Raw genomic sequence first — 22,143 nt, forward strand, 5'->3', positions numbered from 1 at the left:
TGGTATTATCTGATGAGTTCTGTTTAGCAGAGATAACTTGCTTTGTGGATCTGCCTTGTCAGAATCTGGAACCAAGCAAAAAAAGTTACCTGTTTCTGTGTTGCTCATTCAACAGGACTTCAGGCTCCCTGTCAACCATTTCTGTGCTTCATTCATACACGACTCACCATAAAGCTCTGCATAGAAGGAGTGTGTGGATTTCGTGACTGAAATGCCACACGTGTGCTCTTGCTCTTCCATCCATTGTCCTCTTCTCTGTAGATGGCATTACTGATTCTCTCTCACCAGGATGTGCTCTCTGGGTTGTTGTCACAGTGGTGGGGTTTCATTTGCACCAGATCACCCTCTCTTTCACTTGAGTTGCCTGATAACTGACACGTTTGTAGCAACAGATGTTGAGTACTCAGTGAAGTGAAGTGAACCCATGGAAACTGAGCCCGTGGTCTTCATTTGGACTTGACAGCACAACCTTTTAACAGCACCTTGTTAAAAAGAAGTCAATTAGACCTCCCTCCCCTTGACACATTGAGTGAATTGTCTGACATTTAATTCATAAATGGATTCATTCACACCTTACTAAGCCAGCATTTTCCAGACTGTTCCCATAGGATAATAATAGGTCTCTGGCCTAATATATTTGAAATATATACTTGATTAGACAAAATGAAGCAGATACCTTCACTGTAAGACTTCTTAGACCCTTTAATATGCTAACATGCATTATGACCCTCTGTGGGGAAATGCAGATTCTCCTCTGTGTTTGCCCAGTGCACCTATTTGTGGGAAGTAAGTCCAGGGCTCGTATTTTAAGATTCACATTGAGATAGACAGTTTTCTAAATACAGTTAACATGAGAAACTGTCTGGATTAATTTCCATATCTAATCAGCTCAGCTGAAGTTCCTGGGTTATTTATTTAGCTAAGAGTTGACTGAAGTATGAACATTTTATATAACCATCCTCAGAGCTACATATGCCTCATTATTTCTAAGTCGTCACAGTGTGGTGGGTGTGATATGGTTAGGATGATAGAAGCAGTGTTGAAAGGAGCCTGTATTATGAAAAATAGTAAGTACAGACTACTATGTATAAAAGAAATAAGCTGCAGGGATATATTGTACAACACAGGGAATATAGCCAATATTTTATAAGTGGAGGGTGATCTATAAAAATTGTGAATCACTATTATACACTTAAAACTAATATAATACTGTAAATCAACTAGACCAATTGATTAAAATAATTAAAATTAAATTTTAATTTAAAAATAAAATTTGAAAAGAAGAATGGTACTTAATATTTGTATATAAATGAATATAGGGTTTGACTGAGTTTGTATTAGAATTGAGTCATTTTAAAAATCAGAAAGACCTAATAGCACATTAATCTCAACCATAGCTTAAAAGAAAGTTACAGGGTCACATCTTTGGGGACCAGGATAAATTTACTTGTCATCACCTACAGTTTATTGAGAGGACATCTATCCTGAGAAATCACTTGTGACACATACTGACATGCTGATATAGTCAATTGTCATTTTTAAATGCTGAGAGCTTTTCTTAATTATTTTCTATTAAGAATTATGGTGAGACTGGCAGTTTTCATCCTGCAGGATTTCCATGGTAAAACCACAGAATGTTTCCACCACTGCTGCCAGGAACACAACTTTTTAAGGCTGTTTTGGTAGTAATTTGTTTCCCTTCCCCCAAAATGAACCAAAAGGTTGGACTGAGCATCTCAAGTAAACCTAGTGAAGATCTGAATACAAATGCATCGACCAGAGTGAATCAACAATTTTGTTCTCTTAAGTCATAGATGAGGAAGGGCAGTTGTCCCAAATCGCTGAACATCCTCATGCTGAGTCTGATAGGGTGAGTGCCTGTAACCTTTGGTCACCTTGGCCATGGGCAGCAGAGAGCACAGAGAAGTAGGCAGAAGTGGAGTCTGTCCTTGGGATGGCCAGAGTAGGAAGAAGGAAGGCATCAGAGTTGTCTGAGTGAGGGCATCCATCAGCATTCTATGTTGTCAGATGGTTAGCAGTGCCTTCCTTGTTTGTGTCTTTCTCTTCAGCTTTTTGTGAGATGGGAGGAAGAATACTACATTAATAATGTTGCTCAGAACCTTGCATGTTTTCTTAAATTCTTATTTGGTTAACCATTTTATTTCTGTGTTTTAAGGCTCTACCAAACAACACAGGTTGACTCATTTACCTCTTAAGGAAAATAGACTACAGGTTGAATGAATCGTATGCTTTTTGTTTTGAGCTGTATTTATACAGACATTTTTTATCTGCAAAATGGGCACAGGAGATCTGAACCCAGTGCTTTGACTGTCTTGAGATTTGCTTTGAAGACCCTGTATTCAGCGCACTGTATTCAGGGGAGTCCAGTGCAACTCCCCTGTCTCCAGTTCTTCAGTCATCTCTCCAAAACTGATTTAGTACTGAGGCTGTTAGTTACGAACCGGAACCCCTCCTCACTCACAAAAATACAAGAAAGGTCCCCTGACTTCCTTTCCCACCCCACTCCAGTTTTTATCTCATGACTGTCATTACTCTTTAGATTGATGGGTCAACCTTGAGAACCATCTGCATGCAGCATGGCCCACTGCTGACATTCCATCTGAACCTAACCCAGGGCACTGCCCTGATCCGATACAGCACCAAACAGGAGGCGGCCAAGGCCCAAACTGCACTGCACATGTGAGTACCCATCCTGCCTTCCCTGAGACAGACACGCATGAGGAGGCTCACGTGAGTACCCAGGCATGTGCTTGATGAAACAGGGATGCACAGGACGTGCACACAGGCAGCGTCATCACGTGACCAGCTGCCTGCATACTGAGGTGGCTGATCTCATCTGCCTACGTAAGCGTGGGTGTCATATGTACCCAAGAATCAGAATTCCAAAAGTAACGGATTTGTACATTTTAATACCGTAAAACTAAGCCACTATTTAGAAATGAGACACTGTAAGTGCTGTCCCTTTTCGTAATAGAATCTCGCTGCTTGCTTTGGCCTCTTTGTGAGTGGTGATGAAATATTGTGGTCTTAGTTCTGCCTACAGTAGGTGGGGCTGGATCAGACTCTGACCATCCTCCTTCCCGCCGTCGTCAAGGTGGTGAACAGGGAGGAGGTGACTCCCCGTGGCTGCAAGTGCCACGATAGAAAGGTCACACAGAACAAGCGAGCGATGGCAGGCTTAGACAGTGAGCCCACCCTGCGGTGAAGCAGCGCCTCCGATTTCTGGAGCTGGGTCACCTTGATGCTTTGGGCTGTGATCTTTTACCTCCAAGGGAAAAAAGAGGCCCAATATTCACTTGACAAGCAAATTCTGTATCCCGAGGGATATTGCTACATCGTGTCATCCAGTAGTCTTTGGGTATCTTGAGATCGAGTGATACTTCATTGCTCTAAATCAGTACTTCTCAGTCACCTGGTGGTCTGGTTAAAAGACACGCTCCAATGCTGGGGATGTGGAAGCTGCCGGTGACAGACGCGTTTCTTTGAGTAGCGAGGACTCGGGATACTCCGTCTCCGTGCCTGCTTCAAGACCTTCCTCAGATGCATAGCTTTCTCCCTCCCCTTTCTTCCAGGTGTGTGTTGGGAAACACTACCATCCTGGCTGAGTTTGCCACTGATGACGAAGTCAGCCGCTTTCTGGCACAAGCTCAGCCCCCTACACCTGCGGCAACCCCGAGCGCGCCCGCCGCGGGCTGGCAGTCCCTGGAGACCGGCCAGACCCAGTCAGAGCCCGTCGGACCTGCTCTGAATCTTTTCGGTGGGTCCACGGGGCTCGGGCAGTGGAGCAGCAGTGCTGGTGGCAGCAGCGGGGCCGATCTTGCCGGCGCTTCATTGTGGGGCCCCCCCAACTACTCTTCTAGCTTGTGGGGAGTCCCGACCGTGGAAGACCCTCATAGGATGGGCAGCCCTGCTCCTTTACTACCTGGTGACCTTCTGGGAGGAGGGTCGGATTCAATCTGAACTTAGAACTTTCAACTCTGACCTCGTGACCTTTTTTGGAACAGCAGCAGCACTAACTTGACCTTTTCGTTTTTTTTTTCAACTTGCAATAAATACATTTTTAAAAGGAAAAAAGAAAACGGAGAGAGAAAAAAAAAGGTGGGTCATCGACAGACTGTCTGAGCACATAGTTGCCTCCCTCTGACTTCAGTTTTTCGTTTGGAATATGAATCCAAAAAGAGAACATATCACTCTTGAAATACTTGAATCATGAACGCCAACCTAGAAAGACAATGTGAAGCGAGTACACATACCATTTAAATCTAAACACAAAAAATTAAAAAAATTAGTTTCTAGTTTTTCACTTTTTTCATGTTATATGGAAGTTGTTGCTAAGAAACATATATACTGAAAAAAAAATAGCTTTTTAACTTTGTTTGCACTGGGTGTGTTTCCGTCCTTAGGTCTACCATGTTTGGGAGGGAGGGGAATTCAAAAGCATTGTTGGGGTGGGGGAGGGAAGACTTGACGGAGCCTCACTTTAAAAACAAAAACATAAAAAACCTAAAAAAAAAAAAAAAAGGAAAAAATTTGTGATTGGCTGGTTGATAAATACCAGTGTGTTCTGGCACATGTAACTGCCCAGGCATGCTCGTTCTGGTATGTGTGTGCACGTGTGTTCATGTGCATTCGCGTGCATCCTTCTTTCTGTCTCTGTGTGTGTGTTGTGTGCCTGTGTCCTCCTCTTCCTCCTCACCCCCAATTTCTCAGAAAGCTGCATTGCTGACAGTCCGCAGGCTGGCTGGCCGGCCATCTGCTTTTTATTTTTATTTTATTTTGTTTTTTAACTATGAGAACACAGGAGCACGAGCACCTCGGGGATCCGCTGCTGCTGCTGAAGCCACCCCGTTGGGCTGTATTGAGATGAACAGAGTGCTTTTTTAATGAAGAAAGCAGGGAGTTCCTTTACATCTGCGAAGTAGCCCGAGTGAGTTTTCTGTAGCTTTTCTTTTGACCTAGCAGTAGAGTGGAGCACTGCCAAGTCCCCAAAGCCAGGAGAACAGGAGGTACCTCTTGGAGCAACTGTGTGTTTATTTCTGTTTTGGGAAGTAAAGTGGCCATTGGGCACATCTGAATATCCATTCAATTTCATGCTGGCCTTTTTGTTAGTCTGAATGGGAACAGAAGATAAGACAGTTTTTAGTGCTGTGATGTCTCAAATGCAAAAAAAAAAAACTTATTTCCCCTTTCTTGTGTAATCAGGAATGAGAAGTTGGTCGGAAAGTCAGGTAATGCTGAATTTAAAATTTCTCTTGGTTCTCTATTATTTTATGAAAACAAACAAACAAAAGGTTGTGAGCAGCCTCCTGCAAGCATCTGCAGCTCCTCCTCTCTGCTCCCTTCTTGCTGAGCGTTACCTGTGCCAGGCCGCGGCGTGTTACAGCACCGGGCCATCACTGACAGAAACGTTTACTTAACGAATGTTCTTAAACCAGTGTGTACTTCAAGCGTTTCCTTTTGTTTCTCTGTGTTGTGTATTTCCTGTGTATGTGGTTTTGCTTAGGCAGGTATAACTTAGCAAAGACTTTTTAAGTATTGCACCTTTTTTTGGTTTTGACCTCTTTTTTTTTTCCTTGTAATGTTGCTTTTTTTATTTCGGTATTTAAAGACTTTTTTTTTTTTTTAAGCATCAATGTAGTAGTACTCTGGGCTGAATAGGGGGCAACTTTTAATCCACAGTTATCACCAACATGTATGTACTTATGTTGGAATCAAAATGTATCAAACTGCTTTTTGTGAAGAGTTACAGCAGACCTGAAGGGGTACGCCTTTATACAAAGCAGATGGCTGGCGGGGCGGGGGGAGGGGACGTGTGCCGGTGACGTGCTAGCGCTTGTGTGGACGCCCCAGTCTGCATTATACTGTTTAACATAAAGTGCCGACATTCTGTACCAGCAAATACCTGCCCATTCCAACCCTTGGTGGGAGCAGACCTCTACTGTCCTCCATAACTTGCTGCTAGTGAGGACAAGGGAGTTTTTCTTTCTTTAGCATCTTTAGTGAAGGATACAACAATGCCTAATAATGTATTTGACTTATAGCTTGGGTCTGTGGGTGGGTGGGTAGGTGGGTGTGTATAGGAAAAGGCAAAAGCTAATTATTTGCATTTAAGTGGTTTTGTGAGACAAAGAATGGGAATTCTGTAGTCCTCTCGGCTTACTCTGTTGATAAACCTAGCCTCGAAAGAAATTGACACACGTAACTCAAGTGAGCGTTGGCTCACTCAAGTCTTTCTGAGCCCTTCGTGGGTGGGTGGTCAGACTCGAGTTCCCAGTGTTGGTTTGGTCCCATTGGATGCCTTGTAGAAAACTAACTGTGCCCTCCGGTTCCATCGCCACCACGCCCCTTCCACTCTGCCCACGCACAAAACGTCTCCTTCCAGCCCCCGCCGACCGCTCTCTTCGTGGGGGAGGGCAAAACCCTGCCATGCGTGGTGACCTCCAGCTGAAGAGCAGCTGTGTTCAGACATCCGCAGAAGGCTAGCTCTGAATGTCCCTGGCCGGCTGTGTGTCTTGGGCTCACACGAGCTTGTGGTGACTGTCCACTGCTGCTCGTGGCCCCTGCCGTGTCCTGCCCCACCCTCCTCTCTTCCTGCCTGTTGGTTCCTTGACCTGCACTATGGGTTAGTTGAGTTCCTTACGATACTACGGTGAAAGCCGGGTGCTAGAGCCCCTCTTGTTTACAAGACATAATGAGGGATTTGAAATATGTAAAAAAAAAAAAAATAAATAAACATGAGAAGCTAAAATGTTCTTCCATCATAAGCTTAAAGGGAAAAAAACTAAAAACTTAAAAAAAGACCAAAAAGTGCGTATATATATACATATAAATATATATTTTAGATGAAGACTAACTCTGGGAGCATTTAACAGTGTTTTTTGTTTTTGTTTTTAACATTTATTTTCCTGCTTTAAAATTTGCAAGCATTCTCAGGAATTCTAGGGTAGGAAGCCAGTTTTTGGAAGATGGTTTATTTAACCGTATCTTATCCTAGATAGACGGCCGTTTCTTTCCTGTTAATAAACTTTTACAAGTTCCTGAAACTTCAGAAAGTTTAAACAATTTTTACTTAAAAAATGTAAAAAGTAAAGATTCCAAAAGTTATTGTCATACTGGGGATCATACATTTTAAAACACATAGAAAGAAATATTTTTTAAAAATTATCAATTTAGCAGCAACAAGTAAATTGACTATCTTAAAAAATATGGGAGAAGGATTAAACTTTATAAGAGCTCTATCATGGATTCATTTCAAATTATGTATAATTTAAGGGGAGAGTGTTTGGTGTATATAAATGGGACTGCCATCACTTTATTTCTTTCCATTTAAGACTGAGCTAAAATCTCCCCGAGGAATTTTTATTTTTATTCAAAGGAACCTTTCTCCCTGTCTCCCCAACCCCAGCAACAAAAGAAAGGAAGAAAGAAACAACAGCTTAAAAAAAAAATAGTAGCTCTAATCTGTAAAATATTACGGTTGGATTGCTGAGAATCTATGTAAAGAGTTAGGAAATATAGGTTAATAATTTTTGGAACAAATTTTAAATGTAGGCATTACTAGAAGAAAAATATCTATGGACTGTTCTATTAATGAAGAATGTGTGTCTTACCTCCATTTGCTATGGGAGGAGGAGAAAATAGTAGAAGAATCTAATAAGGAACAAGTGATTTTACTTTTTTTAGCTCCCAGCTACTGTTATGCTCATTTTAATTGCTGTTTTGAAGATCTGCTGCTTAATTATCCCCATCCCTCAGCCAGAGATGTGGAGTATTTCCTGTCAGTTTTTGGTGATGTTGAATTCTCCTTTTGTATTCCCTCCTGGGGCCAGGGGTTAGAATTCCCAAGCATGACCACAGCTGCTTTTAAACATCTAAGCTTCCCGGTGGGGAAAGAAACTCCAGCTCAACAGGTAAAGGGAGTGGGTGGGGTTGCTGCCTGCAATTTCTCTAAAACCGCTTTAGTGCCTTCGTACATACACTCAGACATCCTGAGCAGGGGGAACGCGTGTGTATGTGCATGTGGTCTCGTCCCTCCAGACGGTGAGATGCCCACCCGTTACAGAAATCGGAGTGGTTCTGGACAGGCCCCAGAGGCAGTGGGCTAAATGCAAAGTCATTAAACAAAAATCAAGGAAATGAAAAGTACGCTTTTATGTCTCGATTATGTGGGATGCCAAGGGCCTTCCTGGCTCTGTGCATCAGCTTCTCGAGTGACAGCTGCAGTGACTTGGAACGTCTCTTTGTGTCAGGCCAGTAGGAAGGGGTTCCTATTTTTCTGCTCTTGTCCTGTGTGTCTTCCCTTTCCCGTCAAGCCCCCTTTTCCTTATCGCGTTGCTGGAAGCTTTGTTTTACTGGTTGGCAGTGACCTAAGAACAGGATATTGTGAGGATACAATGGAAGAGAAAAACTTTTCTTTTCCACCATATTCCTTGGCAAGAGCCATCTCTGCTGGGAGGTCAGATGGCTTCAGGACACTTAGATATGCGATGGAAGCATCTTTTCTTCCACCACATTCTGGCATGGGTTCAGGGGCTTGCTGGTCACCTCACATTACACAGATTTACTTTATGAACATTTTGATCATGTACATTTGTGCTTTCCAGTTTTTACCAGGTTCCTGTCGTTTTTTAAGACACTTGATTACTAGTGGCCAGAGGTGTCCAGCTCTCAAATATCATGAACTTGGTTTCTGTTGACCACATGAGTGGCCAAAAGGAAGGAAGCACTAGAAGGGGAAGGGAAGTCTTCCATCAGACTCGGGACCTCCCCAGGCAATTGAGATCCAGTGCCATGACCTAATTTTAGGTGTTTAAGAAAAAAAAAAGTACAGATCTCCGAGATACTGTGATGAAATGGATGGTCCATGTGGCATCTCAGATTCTCCAGTCCCCAGCCCTCGATCTCTCTCATTTACAGCATTCACAGATGTTAACTTAGCAGTGCTGCAAGTTAAAGCTCCAAAGCACAGTCTTCCATCAGTGTCCCCCAGTCAGTCAACATTACGCCTCAGTTGCCATTCAGTCTGTTTTAGCATCTTGATTTGTGATTGCTATGACTCCTTTTCTAAGAACTTACCCACCTCTTCTGACGTGAATGTAGCATAAGTTAGCAATGGGTTCTTCCAAGTTCCTATGGGTTGAATGTGGTGTGTAAGGATATGCAGAAAGAAAAAAAAGAGAAATCTCTTTAAGAATTTGGAAGAGAGCTGTTGTTAATATAGCTAGCAGAAGCTAAAATTCCACAGACTATTAACTAATGACAAGGATTCACTTTCACCACTTTTGTGGGGGGAGGGGGCAGTTTTTGTAAGGTTAACAGCCAGATTCCATATTGACCTCTGATGCTGTGTACCTTTTCATTCTGTTTTTTCCTCTCTTCTGCCATCTTGACTCTTAAACAGAATGAAGATGTCGTGTGTGCTGAGCAGAACGTTTAGGCCTAGCCTTTTCTCTGCCATGTAAACAGGATGTTTTCAGCAGATTTGGCTATAATAGTCATCTCTCAGATTCGGGAACAATTGAGTCTTTATGCAGAAAAGGTCCCCTTCGCCCCCATCCTCAGAGTTCAAATGCAACATGCAACATTCTAGGTCATTGTTCTGAGTTTGGGTTTTTTTCTCTGCTTTTACTTATCTATTACATCTTTAGGAATAGAGATCCATTTTTAGCTGGTATAAAAAAAAAACCTTTCTTCCAGTGTTTTGCCATACTTCATGTATATGCATTAACTACACTTCTTAGTGTTACTACAGAGAGAAATCTTGGTTCCCCCCCCTCCCCGAGTGTACAAATAAGGTTATGTGCGATAGTGCAGATGTAAATAGCCTCGCCCATGTGTATAAATGAACTGTCAATCTCTAGACCTCAGCAGTTAATCAGAAAACGGGCTGCCCTCCCCCTGGGCTGCAGACTGTGCCACAGCCTCTCTGCTTTCTTATCCCCAAGTACAGGGTATCCACACAGTCTAGAAACAGGCAAGTATATAAGCTGTCATCAAGGTCATCATCAGTCTGTTACAAAACATAGAATATTACCTCTATTTCCAGAGTTTGTGCACACCGTGTGATAAGGCCTGTAGGTTTATGGCCAGTGCCAAAGGTGTGTGTATTTTCAGAGATGGTCCCCGTTTGTTAATGATGGCATTGTTTTCTTGACCTGAAATTTGACAAAGGAGGTACTGGCAACACATTCTTTATTTGGAGTAATTATTGACTTCAAGAATCTCTGAACATAGTAATAACATAATTAAAATAGAACAGTGAAATGACCCTGCTCGCTCCAGCAGAAGAAGAGGCCTTGGACACCCACAGGATGGTAAAGGGAACACCGGTCAGGAAACAGCCCTACTCCCCACCAACTGGGTCTCCATGCCATTCTCATATATACGGTCACTTGGTCTAGATCTGGAGTAATTCCCAAGTATTTGATCCTTTGAGTGGTTTTTAAACTGGCAATCTCTTGTAATAACCTCCAGCCACCACCAAAATAGCAAAAGCAATAGAAATTGCCAGTGTTTGCCTCACAGAGTTTAAATAGTTTCCTCTTCAGCTAGCTGGGCATCTGAATTTGTTTTTAACAACTCTGCACGCCAGGAAAAATGGTACTGCCCTGAGCAAAAAGTCTCTACAGAATTCAGCTGTTGTTTCTTCTTTGTGACAAATGCTTGACTTGTTCACAGAAGGAGAAAGGTCAGAAAGAGGCAAGTGTTCTGTTTTAAATTGAAAAGAAAAAGTGTTTCCCTAAAGTACTTTGTGTCTCCCTTTCATTTTCAAACTATAAATCATTGCTTGGAAAGTAAATTCCCAATTGGAATTGATCCCTTTTGAGCCAATATTAACAAGCTGGGATTGTGCCCCCCCCCCCCCCCGCCCCCAAAAGTAGAATTCCTTCACTGCTGCTGGTGAGCAGCTAAAGAGTAACTGTGGAGCGGCTTCTAGTGTGATTGTGGAGCCGAGTGCCTGCCTTCCCTTTCAGCCCCCCACTTCCCTGGACCTCTTACTGCATCTGGAGGGCCTTCTCCTTGGGCTCCCTAAAGGCATGCACAGTCCTGGGTGTGGGCGGCGGCAGCTGGCTCGTGGGAGGTGATGGGAGGCAAGCCGCCACCTCGCTGCAGGACCAGCTTGACAGCTGAGCTTTAAGGAAAGGAAGACAATGTATCTTGTGTGTGTCCACCAAAAATGCAAAAGGAGGGTAGGGTATTTATATAAAACAGCAAAAAAACCTTTGGAACCCTTAAAGAAATCACATACCTTTTAAAGGTAGCAGAGTTTTCACCAAGTGATGCATTCAGCTATGGCACGTCTCGCCAGAAATCTTGGGCTGAGTTAAAAGATAATGTGTTTAAAACACCACCTCCTTTTAAAATTTTGCCCAAGGAGTTAATTTCCTAAGTGTGGTATTTCTGAATGTGCCTTTGTGAGTTCAGAGACCGTCTGTTTTAGGAAGAACCTACCCATTGGGATAAAACAGACGGTCCCCTTAGTCTGTAGGAAAGTCAGCATTTCTCTGGGCCGCTGCCGTGGCAGCCGTGGGTTTTCAGTTGCCTCAGTGTTGCATACTGCAGTCACGGGGAAGAAGTTCGGGGACTTGGGACAGGGAATGAGGAGGTGATGGTGCACAGATGACAGACACTGGCTTAGTCCAGGAGTACAAGTTGAACGTCTCTCAGCATTGCCTAGTCTTCTCCGTGTATATGTGCGTGCGTGGCTGTGGCTGTCTTAGTTTTTGTTTTTCTGTAAGCACTGGAGAATTGAAATCTGGTAACACGGATTTGTGACACATCTGTGCACGTCGAGCAGGCATTTTCTCGCTCCTGCCGCGCACAGAGCAGGCAGTGCGTGGCCACCCTTTGAGTCTGTGTCCTGAGAAAGCAATTCTTTTCCCAAATGGAAGTCACATAATGTTGCTGTTTGTGCGAACAGGGTATATTACACACAAGGAAAAGGCTTTTGAAAGGATGAGTTGGACATGTTTGAGAAAGAAAAGCGAAAAATCAGAAACCATGTTTTATTTCTTCAGAACCATTGTAGTTCAACATTAGAAATCCGCAGTGTCTCCTCCTTTGTTTCACGTTTGTTTTAAACGATTCCGCCTCTTCTCCCCACTCCCTCCTAAAGAGATATCAAGTGAATGCTAAGGGCCATTTCCATAATTCCTCAGAACTCCCCAAAGGGGAAAGCAATCCCTCGCAAGATTCCTCCAGCTTCATTCAGGAAGACCTGGGGCGATGCTTCTGTGCTAGCTCCGTCCTCTCTCATGGCCTTGAAATGTATTATTATGCAAATGTGAATTTTGATACTGAATTTAAGAAGAGGTTGTTGGATTTTTTTTTTCTTTTCAAAAAAAAGAAGGGGGTCCGATATGTGGTCATCATTGCTTATTTTGTAACGTGAATTGTAACTATGCATTCTGCAAAGGGAGGGTGGGGGAGAGGGCAGAAAGGGGACGGAAGTAGCTTTGCATCCTTGTTCTACGGTTTCTGTGTCCATGGTGTGCCCCCCATGCTGGCAGGGAAGGGGAGTGAGAGCGAGAAGCCAAGCCGTAAGGTCCGCACAGTGAGGTATACAGGGCCCTGTGAGCCTCGGCCCGGCACTTCCTGGGGTTGGGAGTTGGGGGGCGCCATTCCTACCAACCATTGTGGTCCAGGATCTCCATCCTAGCTGTGCAGTGTTAGTTAGCCTGGTGCAGCATGAGGCCCCTGAAGGCCCCCCCACCCTGCCCCACTGCTCTTTTCTCTGGAAAAAAGTTCTCACCCTTTGCTGAATTCAGAACCCTTGCAAGCTCAGGAAACCATGCCTCACTTGTGCTGACCTTAATCTTTATGTCAATTTCAGAAACCTCCTCCTCCTCGCTCCGTTTTAATTTTTCTTCTTTGATGTTTTTAAGTGAATTTAATTGTAAGGCAACTCTCTGGAGAAGAGGACGGTTGCTTGACAGGCCAACGGGGCTTCTCTTTCCCAACCCCTCCTGCTCCGCCATATTGACATTTCTGCCGCCCTTGCAGTTGTTATACTGTGTGTAGCTAGTGAGCAGGGAGGTGTTTGAAAGCCTGCAGCCTCCTTTTGGTCCTGACAGCATCCCTCCGTCGATCTTGCCTGCAGTGAGTCGTGGCCTCTGCATTGCTCTGGTGTAGGCATTTTTGGCAACACACAGTGTCCTAATAAAGCAAGCAACAGTGTTTCCATGCAGCGCTTTTGCTGTCAACATTCACAGTACTGTAACAAGTAACAGACTTGATCAGTCTCCTCGTGCCCCTGCGAGCCTGCACAGGCACGGTCTTATCAGGGTTCCAATCTATTAGATTGCCTTTAGACAAAAAAACAAACACACACAAAAAGCAGAATTCTGATGTTTCAGCTAACACAAAACAATACCTCCAGGTCCACTTCCCCTGCAGCGTAGACCTTTTAACTCCCCTTCTTTTCTGGCCACCAATGGGTTATCCTTGGAAAAATATGAACGTGTAAATAGGAGGATAACTTTTGCAATGTTTTCTTTGCTGTGAAAGTAACCCTAAAATATGATATTTTCCACATTTTTTTTTTAAGCCATAGGAAGTTTCAGCTCTTTTTCTTTCACGTTTAAGAAGAGCAGAACAGGTCAGGGGAGTGGACTTGGCGTTTGTGGGGTGGTGTTCTCTCTATCACCTTCCACACACAATGACGGCAGACCAGTGTTTAAACCCTGTTTGAAATAGAGGCCATCTATTTCAGCTCTGGGTCCAGGGTAGGGAGTGTCTGGATTGCTCTCTTCTGGAAGATCTGTCACCTCCAGGGACTCCAGAACATTTTCTCCCTGAGACCTTGAGCTCTCAACCTTCCTTGGTTCAAACACACACATACCCACTTTGAGTAACTGTAGATCATAAAGAGAATCAGTCCCTGGCATTTCAATTTTGTGCTGTAGAATTCATAGCCTTGTCACTGTGATGCTCTGGAAATTAGTTGATTTCTTATTTGGAAAGAAACTCCTCTGAGACATGCGGACAGCCTTCCTGAAAGGCGCTCGCACCCTCAGATTGTTCTCTCTCCACAAGGCTTGAAGCTGATACTAGGTGGAGGGAAACAAGTTTAAACAAGGGCTGCTTTTAAGGATCTGTCAGCTACTGCGCTTCTAGATTTGGCCGCTCACGAGGCAGGATCAGAATAGATCGTTAGAGATAGCTTCTTCACAGCCTCCCTAGCTTCCCCCATCTTAAACATAAACCCTGTATCTGTCAAGAAGCCCGTTGTAGGTTGGGCTCCCTGATCTTTGTCTAGTGACGACTTCCTTTGAGGGGAAGAAACTTGATAATAAATGCACACATATTCACCACCCACCTTCTGATTTGGGCGCTGTCAACTTGCGGATTTTATTTCTCTGTGTGATGGCTCCTTTTCTGTTTCCTCTTCTGGTCCCTCCTGAGGTTTTCCTGCCCTTATGTCCCTAGGGGGCGCTCCCGAAGGGCTCTGCTGATCTCTGCACTTCTATCCTGGGACACATCCCCCACCACCCTTTGCACACACAACAGTGACCAAAGTGTGTCCAGTGATCTCACAGAAGACATCAAAAATGGTGCATGCACCGTGAATGTGCTCACAGAGACACGTGCACAAGATTCTGCACCCTTGGCCTTAACCTTAGTATGACTTTAGGTGCAGGAACATTTTTAACAGGTTTAAAAAAAAAAAAAAAAACCTTTCTGGGAGGAAAAAAAAAGAAACAGCTCAACTGTGCCCACTCCTAAGTCTCCCATCATTTGCTTACAACTTACTCCGTGCCCACCCCACCCCCTCCCTGTTTCAAGTAACTAAAACCAGACAAAGAGAAGCAACCTGAAGAGAGGTTTCTGGACTATTTTATCTTTCTCCATGTGGATGGAGAGATACATGCTGCTTTTGGGTTCCATAATCCTAGGGGGCTATGTTTACATAGTAAAATACATCCTACCAAATCAGGAAACTGAAGAATGGGAATCTCTGCAGTGAGAGGTCACTGATGGTGAACCAGAGAAGGGAGGGCTGGGGTGGGGGCAGAGGAGAGGCGGGAAAGCACCACCTGGTGACTCGGGCGGTGCTGCCCCTCAGTGCCCCCTCCTCCCCCGCTTCTCTCCTTGCCCCCTTTCACAGATGGTGCAGAGAAGGGCATCAGAAAGAGGCTGGATCTTTAAAAGGCAGCTTTCCAACTTTGCACACAAACAGGTAACAGGAAGGTACAGCAAAAACCCTCTCATCTGAAACACTGTCCACAGAAACAAAACCTGTAAACGTGACTAAATGGCTGCACAATTTTGATGCTCTCTGCAAGTTACCTAGAAGTGTTTTGTTTTTTTCTTATACTTGAAATAGCTTTTACAATATTATTTTGATGGCTTTCTTTTCTCTCTTCTGGTGGGCGATAGAGAAAGTGGATGATGGGATTTAAGCAAGTTTGAGGGGAGAAAAGGGAGGATATGGCATTGTCTTTGTTTTTTTTCCTTAAATATAGAGGTTTAATCAGACTCCCATCTGTTGAAATTGCTCCTCATATGACTGGTTTTACATGGACACAGAAACTAGGCACTTTAGAGGTGCACTTGCATGGCAGGCTGGGCCCCCCTTTTCTATATTTTATTTTACTTTTTTAGTATAGTGGTACTTAAAATCACTGGTTCACTTAAAAAACAAACAATAAAATGTTAAACTCTACTAATGTACAAATAAGCTGAAAAGTTGCATTTTATGTGTATTTTTTGCCATAGCAGGTACTGTATTTCTCATGCTGGATTTCAAAAAAAAAAAAAGTCAAAAACAAAAAAAACTAAAGGGTGGTCTTTTATTGGATTGTGACAGGTTGAGTAATAAGGAATTAAGTCGTCGTCATTTCATTAAAACTGAGAGATGATGTAATGCATATATAAGAGTTTTCTGAAGGGTTTTTTTTTTTTGGGCTTTTAAACAGCTTATTTTTGTTTTTGTTTAGTTTTTTATTTTATTTTATTTTGGAAAGATATGATTGTATTATGTGCAACTCAGTTGCTTACATTATAACTACAAAATATTTTTGGGTTCCTGGAAAAAAAAAAAGAAAAAAGACTAATAAATGTGTTTGGCTGCTAAGCATTTATTGTGGTTTCCTGTTTTCTTGTGCCCATTTAGTTTGCTCATTTGTTGAATATTTATATTTTTTTTCCACTCTTCTCCGTCACTCTAGTCCACACACAAAAGCTGACTGACATTCAGCATCTGAACAGGACCTCCACTTGATCGATCTCACCTTGTTGTGGCTTGTGTTGCTGGGGTTCTCGGGTTGACAGTCGGTGGTGGGCTCAGGCTCCTTGCCACCTGCTGCGCTGCTGGGTTTAGACAGTCTGAGAGCAGTTCGAGTTCTCCTGCTGCCTTTTTGTCGCCTTGTTTTCGCCCCATGTGCCTTTGGGAGGGAAGACACTTGAAGGGAGCTGAAGGAAAGACAAGGCGTGCTTGGGGCTCTGCCACCGCCTGGGAGGGCAGCCGCGTGCCACCTCTGAACAGGAAGCCACCTTGCCTGCGCCTGCGCCCTGCTTGCTGTGCTCACCACTGAGGACGGGAGAGCCTTACGCTAAAGGCCAGCTTGTTCCCATCTGAACAGTCTCTTATTTATTGTTCACTGCTGGAGACTTGTTAGACCTGTGATCACGCAACACCGCTAGAATAGCAGAGGGGAAGAATGGAAGGAGATGAATACACTGTCTCATTCCCAGGTAGTGTTGTGTCTGATTGACTTCTCAGAATGCTGAGTGAAACGGATAGTACTATAGCAAAGCCTGTTTCATGAGGAAACAGCAACTCAGCAGAATTCAATCAGGTCAAACTAGGTAGCACAGACTAATTGCTTCCTATTAGCTGGGCACTGCCCTGAGGACACCATGTGACTTAATCATTTAATCGAAACCTGTCTCAGTCACCATACTAAGGAACCAAGGTTGGATTCCAAAATTACCATGCCAAAATGCCTTGTTTCCAGACACCTGGAATTCTGAAAAGGTGGTCAGTCTTAAGCAAGTCTGCTGTACAGAGGGTTAGGTCATTTAGCACTCAATTCTTACCATAAAATATGTGAACACCTGGAAATGTGAGGGGAGGAGAGGTGAACTAGATGTCAGAAACACCTTGCAGGCCTGCCTATGCCAAGTCAGTATTGTTTTTGTGGAATTGAGAGGGTCATTGCAAAACCTATGAAGACCTGTATCACTAACAACTCTACTCTAAATTTTGGTTATTTTTAAATGCATAAATTGCTAAGTGTAGGGGGCGGGTTGTAGAATTGAAGATGGCTGTCAAGACTTTAGCCTCTGACTCAGCCCTCCTCACTGCTCTGGGCTCTGCTGTCACCTAAGGTGACTTTAGCATCCCCTTGGGAAATCCATCCTAATGGCCAGGTTTCTGCACTCCCCCAGTCACTCTGGCCACATGCTCCCCTTGTTGTTTACTCCACAAGTTGTGTCCAACTCTTGATGAACCCATGGACTGTAGCCCCCCAGGCTTCTCTGTCCACGGCATTTCCCCGGGCAAGAACAGTGGAGTGGGTTGCCATTCCTTCCAAGGGGTCTTCCTAACTCAGGGACTGAACCCAGGTCTCCTGCATTGGCAGGTGGATTCTTTACCACTGAGCCACCTGGGAAGCCCCCTACTCACCCCCAAGTTGCTCCCCTCCTGAGTCACTAATTTCGGCATCTTTGACCTTGACCTCCTGTCTTCCGAACTGGTCCCTGCTGCTCTTTGGCTTTGTTTGGCCTCATCAGCTATTCCAGGATGGTGGCCTATTTACTTCCTTCAAGTCCATCATCCCTTTCCTTTTCCCACATCCTTCCTAAACCAGTTTAAATATAATAGCCTATATTTTTAATAATAAGGGTGCTAAAATTCCTACTTTGGAAAAACCCTATTTTCTGTTTTCTACCAGCAACCAAAAGCAGCATCTCTGGGTGGGGGGAAAAAATCACTGCAGAGCAAACAAGGACTCCTGTCAACCTACTGTAGCCAACCAGCAATGAGACCCTGATACTGCCAGCAAGCATCCTGTGTCCACTTGATACGTGGAGAAGATCAGAGGTATTGGAAGAATTTCTCACAAATTCCTGCTTCCAAACGAATCAGAGAGGTGCTCCCGTCAAGTGTTTGTTCCACCAGTGCTTGAGATCCTTTCCCTTCCTCATCCCTACCTTGGCTTTTTCTTTTTTTAACCATTTTTTTTAAACTTGAGAAGGGGACGACAGAGGATGAGATGGCTGGATGGCATCACTCACTCGATGGACGTGAGTCTCAGTGAACTCTGGGAGTTGGTGATAGACAGGGAGGCCTGGCGTGCTGCAATTCACGGGGTCGCAGAGAGTCGGACACGACTGAGCGACTGAACTGAACCGATTGCTGATTAACAATGTTGTGACGGTTCCAGGTGAACATCGAAGGGACTTCGCCATACATACACATGCACCCATTCTCCCCTTCCCATCCAAGCTGCCTCCTTGGCTACTTTTAACTCTGTATTCTCCATTCTGTATTCACATGATCAGCTGTCACCCCCATCCCTACCCTAAGCTACTCGATGCTGTTTTCTTCACAAAATTTAAGCACTTTCTAAATGATCTTGTTTAGACTTTATTATGCATCTTCTTCACTGGAATGGAAGCACCAAAAAAGGCAGAGTTCTTTGCTGTGGTGTTCTCCAGCTTGAGCATCTAAAACACCGATGGCTTTAGTTACCATCTATGTGCTAAAGACTGCTAAATTTATATTTCTAATCCTTACCATTGGGGTCCAGACTTGTGTATATATAATTGTCTACTTATCATTTTGAGACACCTGGGTATATTAATGACTTTGCAAACTTGGTAAACCCAAAAGAGAAGTCCAGCCTGCCTGCTTGGCCCTTCTCCCACCCCAGGATAAATGGCACTGCTATCCTTTCAGCGATAAAACCTAGAAACCTAGGCACATCACTGAGTCCACTCCCTTCCTTACTCCCCATAACTAACCCATCTCTTCCTTTCCTTCATTTCCTCTGCTGATTACTTCCTGTGCCCAAGCTAGATCACCCACACCTAGGTCTTACCTAGTCCACTGCATTAGCTCAGCCTGTTTCTCACATGGCATTCACTCCAGGTCCCTGCCCCCAGTCCATTCTACACATAACACCTGAGATGATGTTTTTCAGCACATACATCTAATGAAGTCATTCTCCAGCCTAAAACCTTTTAGTGGTTTTCCAGTGCTGAGAAGAAAATCCCAGATACCCTTCTTTCCTACAAGGTTCCCATGTTTGCCTTCCATCTACTCCTCTAAAGGTATCTCCCTCCCTCTTTCCACTCTTGTCCTCTCCACTCAAGCCTCCTCAGCCGACCACTGAATCCCAGTGCCTAGTACAATGCTTGGTGCACACTCGGCACCACTGAAATGAACGATCCTCATGAGTAACAGAATTTAAGAAACTAGGTATTTTAAAAGCCTGAAATAAAAATAAAAGGATAGATGTAAAATTCCCGATTTTAGAGATGCTGCTTTAGATATAGTGACAACCAGCTGCAAGTGTCTAGGTGGCCTTTGAAGTTTAAGAACCAAAACTCTGAAGAAACCTGTGGGCTCAGAAGGTAAGACTTGCAGACGTGTGAACAGCTTCCAAGGGGAGGAAAGGTGGGTGAAATCTTGAAATTCCCACCACTTCCATTTTCAAAAGTGAGAGAAGGTTGGATCGTCAGAGAGCAGTCAGAAAGAGGAGAATCAGTACAGTTTAGTTTTCAAAACAGGAGAGAGGGGTTGTCTAAAAGGTTAAGTATTTCAGTCAGCCACAGGGGATGACTTAATACAGGAAAATGGAAAACTGTTCAACTCGGAAATCAAAATGATTTAAAGATGTACATTGGGAAGCCTGTTCCCAGTTCTTACGTGGTCTACCCTGTTCCATGCATGTCCACCCCAACCCCCACCGCCACATCGACTTCATTAGTGATTTTCTATGCAAATAGGCAAACATTATGGCAAAAGGCCTTTTGATTTCTTTATTAGAGAAGAGACTGATGATCAGTGAAGGTAGTTGAGAGGATATGAGAGAGCAGAAGCTGCATCAGCACTAAGGAGTCAAGCAGGGAGGACAACAAATGTGTTGAATACAGGAGCCCCAGACACTGAGCCAGGTAGGAAGTCAGCATCTGTGTCACCTGCCTTTGCTCCTCACTGTACACCTGGGGATCATGAGCATATTTTACAGGTAAGAAGACCCAAGTGCCAAAAGATGATCACCCAAGTCACAGAGCTAGTAACTGGGCAGTTCTGGAACAGTGGGTGAAGAGGCAGCCAGTAAGAGAGATTTTCATAAAAGAGCATGTGAAGATGATTCTGTAGTGGAAGAGATCTGTGCATTTCACACACACACACACAAAAGGGAGGCAGAACTGGAGAGATTCAAGATAAAATAACAAAGAGCAAGTTCTTTCCTGAATGAAGACAGAGGCTGGAAACAAACTCTTATAGGAGGAGGCAACAGCAGAGTGAGGCTGGACAACCGAGGAGACTGAGGTTGGCAGGAGGCACCATGGAAGGCCACCATGGGGGGTAGTAAACTCAGCCCAGCCCAGCAGCGACAGCCCTGAAACACTCCACAGAGTGGGGAGTTGCAGGGAGTGGTCTTCATCTTTCCAGAACTGTCCTCACCCCCAAAAAACCAATCCTCTGCAGCTCCAGAGGGGAGATAGGTGAAGAAGATGTGGGTGATAAGCCCAGGTAACTGATGAGCTTCTCTGATGGCCAAGGCATTCCAGGATTGCTATTGTGGTCCACTCTGACAATTCTGAAGCCCAGGTGGAGACACGAAGGATCTACGGCATGAAGACACTGAAGGAACGTGAGAGACTGGGGGAAGAGGAAGGGCGATGTCAGGATCTAACTTGTATCTTGGTAACTGTAGGCCTTGTTTCTCTTTTGGGCTAGGCGCCTCTGGACAGCATTCATTCACCCAGCAAACACTCTGAGCATCTACGCTATGTAAGGTCCTGTGCTGGATCCACCTGCCAGAGACACCAGGGACCAAGGCAGGCATGATCCCCACCCACACCAAGTTTGCCATCGATGGAAAAGGCCAACAGCACTGAACTCTGGTGAGAGTTACAAGAGGCCTATATGAAATCTGAGGTGGGAAGGGAGAACACTACAGGGGTGGGCCGTCCGTTTTTTAGTAAATAATGAAAAAAACAGCAGAAATGGAAAGGTGACAGAAGTTATTGTCAAAGATGAGATCTTGCAAATCTTGAGATTTAATCAGAACTTTTAATATCCCTTAAGTCTTATGGTTACTGGGAAAGTGGCGACCTCAACCAACAAGCTGAGAATTCAAAATGGACATCCCCATATAGTGAGACACTCAAAAAAAGGTAATTTCAAAGCAATATAGTAGCTTCTGCTGCTGCTAAGTCGCTTCAGTTGTGTCTGACTCTGTGCGACCCCAGAGACAGCAGCCCACCAGGCTCCCCCTCCCTGGGATTCTCCAGGCAAGAACACTGGAGTGGGTTGCCATTTCCTTCTCCAATGCATGAAAGTGAAAAGTGAAAGCGAAGTCGTTCAGTCGTGTCCGACTCTTTGCGACCCCATGGACTACAGCCTACCAGGTTCCTGCATCGGTAGCACAAAGGAAAGAATACATTTGAATCTTGTAAGAACTGGGAGCCTGGAGCCTGTCCCCTACACTTAACTCCTAGCTCTTGCCCTAACTCCTAGCTCGTGCCCTTCTATCCACACGAGCTATCTCAAGACGGTCAACCTCCCCATGCCTGAAAAATGGGGATTAGAATAATGGCGGGCATTTATTGAGCACTTACTCCGCACTGGAGAGTAGTGTATTATTTAACAATACCTGAACAATTCAGGACCCTCACATGGATTTAATGAGACTACGTGGAGAAGGCAATGGCACCCCACTCCAGTACTCTTGCCTGGAAAATCCCATGGATGGAGGAGCCTGGTGGGCTGTAGTCCATGGGGTCGCTAAGAGTCGGACACGACTGAGCGACTTCACTTTCAATTTTCACTTTCATGCATTGGAGAAGGCAATGGCAACCCACTCCAGTGTTCTTGCCTGGAGAATCCCAGGGAGGGGGAGTCTGGTGGGCTGCCGTCTATGGGGTCGCACAGAGTCAGAC

At 44.4% G+C, this 22,143-nt stretch overlaps 1 protein-coding gene across 22 annotated transcripts in view; it reads left to right on the forward strand.

The window, feature by feature from the left end:
* TNRC6B (trinucleotide repeat containing adaptor 6B) overlaps nt 1-4,396 on the forward strand; it is a 251,338-nt gene extending 246,942 nt beyond the window's left edge. For all 22 annotated transcript variants that reach the window (XM_086402948.1, XM_086402966.1, XM_086402950.1 and 19 more), the window contains 2 exons: nt 2,561-2,700; nt 3,594-4,396. In XM_086402948.1, coding sequence (XP_086259074.1) covers nt 2,561-2,700; nt 3,594-3,981 — 528 coding nt within the window. In that variant the 3' untranslated portion in view covers nt 3,982-4,396. The remainder of the gene's footprint in view (nt 1-2,560; nt 2,701-3,593) is intronic.
* The last annotated feature ends 17,747 nt before the right edge of the window (nt 4,397-22,143 follow it).

This window comes from Bos grunniens, chromosome 5 (genome assembly GCF_055505025.1).
Source record: "Bos grunniens cultivar Pamir isolate PY7600 chromosome 5, Bosgru_T2T1.0, whole genome shotgun sequence".
NCBI lineage: Eukaryota > Metazoa > Chordata > Mammalia > Artiodactyla > Bovidae > Bos > Bos grunniens.